Source organism: Poromitra crassiceps (genome assembly GCF_964638095.1).
Source record: "Poromitra crassiceps genome assembly, chromosome: 26".
Classification (NCBI taxonomy): domain Eukaryota; kingdom Metazoa; phylum Chordata; class Actinopteri; order Beryciformes; family Melamphaidae; genus Poromitra; species Poromitra crassiceps.
Window position 1 is genome coordinate 15,806,465 of NC_139640.1, and position 6,986 is coordinate 15,813,450.

Sequence of the window (6,986 nt, forward strand, 5' to 3'; positions counted from 1 at the left end):
TTTTTTTTGGCAGGCCAGGCCAGGCCAGGCCACCGGGCATTTGCCCGACGTGCCCGATTATGCAGTCCGCCACTGCCAGCTGGTGTCACATAAGGCTATTTTCCAAACTGCTCAGCCTCCTGGAAAGATCCATAATCACCAGACTAAGTACATTGCCACTGCCCAGGCTCAATGGACTTGACAAAAAAGGGAGACCACATGTTTCAAAGCAATGTAACACAATGTTTATTTTGGCTGGTATTGCCTTTTCAGAAGGTAGAAATCTTTCCTCTAGAGCAGGGGTTCCCAACCTTTTTTGTGCCAAGGACTGGTAGATACATGGGAGAAAAAGTCGCGGACCGGTTGTCAATTCTAATGGTTTTAGTTATATATATTTACTCACCAGGTGGCGACAAAGGGTAAATAACAGCCTTTTGTGTTGTACTGTATGTAGCCTATACAGTATTTATGTTTTTGTTTTAACTACAAACATACATAAACGTAAACTTGAAACTATGTTTCAACTACCATACAGTCTATAATATTATAGCCTATGTTTATTAAAAAAAAAAAAAAAAAAAAAAAAATTACCTCTCAAAAATCTGAGGGGGCAATTGCCCCCTCAGTTACAATGGGCATGACGCTTCTGGTTACATCGCCATAGTGTAGCTCCTTCACCAGACAGTTCCACTGAATGATCATCTTCAAAGTCTCAACCAGCTATTTCCGGAGATCAAGAATGCATACCTGGAGGGTAAAGATGACAGCATTAATGATTTTGAATCATCATTTTCTTGTGCTCTTCTCCAAGTGCTAGTCATGGGACTTTTCAATCTTTTTTATTTGATCAAACAGAAGCGGGAAGTAAAAGAGCTGCACATTAAAGAAAACATTACAAATCTGAAAAGTAATCAAAATGTCAGGGACAACGATGGAAATAAGTCCTGGACTTTTTCGTTTTATCCCTGACACTGCAGCATTTTGTCTTACTTATGTATTGCATACTGTCTAATCAAATCAAAATCAAATCAAATCATGGCTTACCGAGCCGTCTGATGCGCTCACACCAACTTTGTCCCCTGTGCTGTTCCAGCAAACCTCAAACATACCTCCGGTTCCCCTGTAGCTGTGCACCAACGCCCCAGTCTGAAAGCACAGAGCAAACCGATAAATGACCGACTCCACCGAGAGACTGCAGTCATCATGCATCTTCTGTTCTGCTGGCTGCGACAGCTTGAGTCCTAGTCGGACACTTACCACGGTGTTCCAGATGTGGACGCACTTGTCGAAGGAGCTACTGGCCAGGAGCTTGCCGTCGGGGCTGAAGGCTACGGTGTAGACGGGCTCCTGGTGCCTGGTCAGCGTGTGGATGCACACGCCCCGATGCACATCCCACAGGCGCACCGTCGAGTCGAAAGCGGCGCTGCCGGTGTCAGAGAGACAGGGTGTGGGAGAGACAGGGTGTGGGAGAGAGACGGGTGTGGGGGAGAGACATGGTGTGGGAGAGACGGGTGTGGGAGAGAGACGGGTGTGGGGGAGAGACATGGTGTGGGAGAGACATGTTGTGGGAGAGACAGGGTGTGTGGGAGAGACGGGAGTGTGGGAGAGACAGGGTGTGGGAGAGACGGGTGTGGGAGAGGAGAGACAGGGTGTGGGAGAGACAGGGTGTGGGAGAGGAGAGACAGGGTGTGGGAGAGACAGCCAGTTTAAACTCATGTTTAAACGGTTTTCTACAGCATTGTATATAACAGTAGCATCAGAGATTCTTAATCCATTTATTTATTTATTTTTTATTTAAAGGATCATCCATTTAGGTAATTCTTAAAATATCCATGTCAGATTAATTACTATACTGACATATTGCAGAGGTTTTCAAAGTGGGAGGCGGACCTGACCAGGGGGGCTCCAAACAGTTTCAGGGGAGGCTCAGTAAATGGAAGTAAAAAAAAACATTGCATTAGTTTTTACATTAGTTATGAAAAGGAGATCACATAGAATAATAGCCTAAATGTGTGTGACTCCCAGAGTCACAAACTAGGAAGTGAGTGAAACTATGCAAGTACTCTCTAATGCCACATTAAATTTATTTCCTTATTTCATTCATTTCCTTATTTCCTCTCCTCGGTCCTTTTGACGTGTAACTTGGCCGTCTACTGGGAAGGATTTTATGATGCAACCAATCAACCCCCAGAACTCTCAAACTGAACTCAATGAAAGCAGAAAGCACATATTTAGGGAGCTACAGTTTATCATGGCAACAATCGTGTTTTTGCTAGCTAGCATCAGAATGTCTTGCCCCCAAGGAATTTCACATCGGCATATTAATCCCACCATGTTACGCGTGGCAACACGTGGAAACACGCCTGGTGAAGAGGCTGCGAAAAGCGCCGTCGTCAAGTCGTACTTTGACAGCATACAAATTAAATCAGATGTGTGAACTTTTCAAAGTGAGACACTGTGAACACGTGTCACCCTGAAACGGAGACACTGCTGAAAGTGATAATTAAAAAAGTGATCATGTGATAATCAAGTGATAATGAAGAAAAAACTGACTTCCGTTAACACATCTGCATCACCAAGATATGAATAGGCAAGCCTAATCTGCCACGAGTGTCCTTGGCAACAATTGAAAGTGAGCTCAAAGAGATTTTATGGAAGGAGCTAAATTGAAGTCAATGAAAAATGCATGGCCCACATTCAACGGTGGCATTTACTTTTAAAGGTCCCAATTCGTGCAGCTGTAACCTCTTAAAAACGTGTGTCTCTGGTCCATAAAACATGATTCTGGATTAATTTGTCGAAAATATAGCAACCCCGTTTGTTGTGACGGAGTTCTCACTTCCTCATCTCGTCGCTTCCCAAGAATGGTCAGTTTCTATAATATATTCAGAACTAACAGTTCCCATTGGCCGCTGAGGGAGAGCCCGCCCCAGGCTCCCAGCGGCCAATCAGATTAGCGTCTGTGGACCAGCACGCTAGGTTGCGAGTTATCGTTAACTTAACGGTACTACGCTAAAGAGGACATCTCAAAATGCCTAGACTTACCGAATGCACCTCTGCAGTTGCTGGATCACGTACAGTTGGCGTCGCTCCAGCTAGAAGTGTTAATTTTGTGGCTATAGACAAAATGGTGCAGGTAGCTTGTGTGAGAGTTACCCGCGCAGTATGCGTGAGGAAGTCGGTGACGTCCCAATTCCCTGTCTGGGCAAACGAAGCGTTTGGGGGTGTGGCTTGGAGGAGACTGCAGGGGGAAGCTGTATAGGGACAAATCCAACTGTGGCAGTTCTGAGCTTGTGACCACTCATTACAGGGAGGGCTGACAGCAGTATATATGCATTTACAAGTAAAAACAGCTTTTGCACGGAATGGGACCTTTAAGATTACCATGTTCCTTACAAGCTGTGCGGACGATGGCAGTTTTACATCCAGAGTGAAATATATGCACGTGCGTTGGGATGTCAGCAAATCCTGTAAATGCCTGTGGCGTTTGAACTAGAACATTAATACATGCATGCTGCACGTCTGGGTCAGCGCGTCAAGCTGTGGGCCACTGACAATTACTAGCCGTGGGACTTTGCATGGGACACGGTTTCCTTTTGAACGCCCGGAAGGAAGGAGACAGGCATCTCCTTCACAGGCACACAAATGAGAGACACACACACACACACACACACACACACACACACACACACACACACACACAGTCTGCTCTGAGCACACAAACCTGAACATTGGGGAGAATTGAACAAACTTGGGTGGTACCCCGTGGCAGTGCTTCTCAAAGAGGGGCCCCGAGGACCTAGCCTGGTAAACCGCCCGTCACGTGAACTCACATTGCATTTGGTTCTCCGTGACGGTCTGGACCTGCACAGGCAGTTAAGATGATTGGTCGAGCCATGCCGGCTCGACCAATCAGCGGCGGCCGTAGGCGGGCTCTGGCTCGTCTGGGCAAGTAGTGGGTACATGGTCTTTGTAGTTCTTTTCACTCGTCAACATGGCTGCTGCCGCGGAAGTGACAGGCAGTGAATGAAATTGAATGTAACGTTCCCAATTCTATGTATTAAATTCTAAAAAACGACCCTCAACATTTGGGAAGGCTAAGCCACACAACTAGTTCGTTATAATCTAACTAAATGCTTCGAAGGTGACTTTACGACCGCGAGGACTCAATGAATGAATACCACGGAGATCATCCACAGGCACCTTCCGCGATCTGATTGGTTGAAGTTAACACCCACCAGCGGTGATAGACAGATGGGTCATCCAATCACCTGCCAAGTAGCTTGGACAAAGTGCCCGCCTCCGTCAGCGGGTCTGGTGACTTCAAACCCAGATCGACTGGTTTAGTGAAACCTATGTGGAGCTATACCGTCCATCTGGCAGCGTCAGGTTACCGAGGACCCCCAGGGCTCCTTGAAGGGGTTCCAGGGGGTCCCCAGAAAATAGGGGGATAATTTATTTTCACTATAATCCCATCCATGAGTAACACAATGACAGAATGTATGACTATTTTGATCATGGGTTTCATACACTATCTATAATAAAACGTCTAAAAGCAAAAATCTTATCAGATAAAAAACTATGAAATGGGGGTTCGTGGTCTAATTTGTGTCAGTTTATGGGTCCTTGACGTGAAAAGGTTTGAGAACCACTGCCCTTTGGGACAGTGTATATAGGGGTCTGTGTGTGTGTGTGTGATTTCCCACCTGGCGAGCAGGATGTTGGAGTTGGGGCTGCCAGTGCCAGGGCCTGTGGGGCTCCACGTGATGGTGTAGATCTCTTTACTGTGACCTTGGAGGTCGTGGACACACGAGTCCTGCTCCATACTCCAAATCTGTGCAGGAAGGCAACAGCAGGAACACGTATGAATGAAATACACCCGTCACCACTGGCCTTTGTGGTCGCTTTACCTCTCTGAAACTCAAGAGTCTCACCTTTAAGGTCCTGTCGTCTGAACAGGAGGCAAGAAGCTTACCCGAGGGATGCCACTTGATGGCATTGACTTCGTTCTGAAAAACACAAAACAAAAACACACCATCAGAGTCAAATAACAGACTTGTTACGTAAGTTCTGTCGTTTGCTTGACCGCCTACGAGGTGGGGACAGTGTGAGGTGTCAGAAGAGGAACAGGTTGGTTTACCGTGTGGCCCTGGAAGGTCTTGAGAGGCCGGTCGCTGCCGAGGCAACATACATGGATGCTCATGTCTATGCTGCAGGAGGCAAAGGTGCTGTTGTTCTGCCAGTCCACATCAATCACCGGAGCTGTGGACCATCCAGACACACACAGGCCCACATTCATTACAGGTCACGATGCTTACCAGCACACCATACACCTCTTAAGTGAGTAGAAAACAGTGTGTGTGTGTGTGTGTGTGTGTGTGTGTGTGTGTGTGTGTGTGTGTGTGTGTGTGTGTGTGTGTGTGTGTGTGTGTGTGTGTGTGTGTGTGTGTGTGTGTGTGTGATGCACATGGTCTTTACCTGAGTGAAAGGGGAACTGCTGCTTGGCCTCTCCTGTGTGCGCATCCCAAATGATTGTCGTCTGGAAATTGGAATCGTACATTATTAAGAATCGTGATACTGAAAGAATTCAAGGATAGAAAGCAGCCATCAACGGCAGGGACACAAATCCAAGCTGAAGGTAATTGATGAAATACCTTATCAACACCAGCGCTGAGAATATAGTTCCCCTCCTTGTTCCACTTCAGTGCAAATATTGGCCCTTTGTGCTGCCTCAAGGTGCGTTCCAGATTTCCTAATGGATAAGAACCATATCCATTTCTTTTAGAAAGGATCCTTCAACAAATTATTATTGTTGTTATTCACAATAACAATGGCATTAAACGCTGCTGACTCAGGTAGCGATACTACGCCACAATAAAGGAAGACATACCATCCTTTGTCCATATCCTGGCAAATCCATCGTACGACCCTGTTGCTAGGTGAGTCCCGTCGCTCTTTTGGACAAAAAGAGAATGGAAGTGTGTTATTGAACCTTCCTGAACCGCACCGTCTGTTTGCCACGCGGTAAGAGAAGAAGAGGGTAGATGTGGACGGCTGATTAGGAACCTACATTCCAGTCTAGTGAGGTGACGTCTTTGTTGCGCGGGCCCTCTCTGATATAGTGGCGCAGCACCAGCTGGGTGGAGTAGGAGTGGCTGTTCTCGTTGTGGTTCCAGATCCTGGCTGTGGAGTCCCCAGAGCTGCAGGCAGAACCAACACATCAGGGGAGCGCAATACATCATCAGGAGTACGAGCTGTCAAGGGTCGGTTCTTATTAAACCGATAAATCAATAATAACAAAACGGCATGTTTTGACATGAAACCAATGCGGACATAAAGTATCGCGTAATTCAACCGGCGTGCGTAAATTTCAAGCAGAGCCTCCAAGCTTGAGCTAATTCAATTCGTGCACATGTCAATGTAGTGAGTTCACACAGGGGTGGAATAATGATGATGAGTTAGGATGCAGAGACTCACCCTGAGGCCAGCAGGTCGCTCACAGGGTTCCAGGCACAGATGAACACTTCGGACTCGTGGCCTCTGAGCACCGTGGCTTTACTGGCGGGGATCTCCACGTCCATGTCCACATCCATGGGCTCGTGGTTATCTAATAAGGCGTGAACACACACACACACACACACACACACACACACACACACACACACACACACACACAGACACACATTACCCATTTGTCAGAAGGGTAATAAAAAATTACATTAACTTTTTTTCTCAATCTAACAAATGTATCACAATTGCTCGAGTGACATCAGTGATGGCATCACAATTGCTTGACTGACTGATGACATCACAAATACAACCTAATTGCCATAGGTAATTAAGGCAATTAGGCTATACACGGGGGCAGAATTCAACGTTTTGATGCACTGTGGGCTCAATTTTTGACCGATCGAAAATCTGTTTTGATACTTTTGTGTAGGACAAATACAATAAGTGGCCCTGCCGCTTCGCTGGCCCGGCCACTAATAATAATACAGGCAAGCGAG

The 6,986-nt window shown here is 46.6% G+C and overlaps 1 protein-coding gene across 1 annotated transcript; it reads right to left on the reverse strand.

The window, feature by feature from the left end:
• Positions 1 to 628: 628 nt before the first annotated feature.
• Positions 629 to 6,572, reverse strand: LOC310798755 (F-box-like/WD repeat-containing protein TBL1X; the record flags this gene model as incomplete). The annotated part of the gene is made up of 11 exons (XM_083661307.1): positions 629 to 726; positions 1,024 to 1,125; positions 1,237 to 1,402; positions 4,686 to 4,813; positions 4,914 to 4,988; positions 5,120 to 5,241; positions 5,458 to 5,518; positions 5,634 to 5,731; positions 5,870 to 5,933; positions 6,050 to 6,179; positions 6,457 to 6,572. The coding sequence occupies 11 exons, from the start codon at positions 6,570 to 6,572 to the stop codon at positions 700 to 702; spliced, it is 1,089 nt and encodes a 362-aa protein (XP_083517433.1). The 3' UTR covers positions 629 to 699.
• Between the last annotated feature and the right edge of the window lie 414 nt (positions 6,573 to 6,986).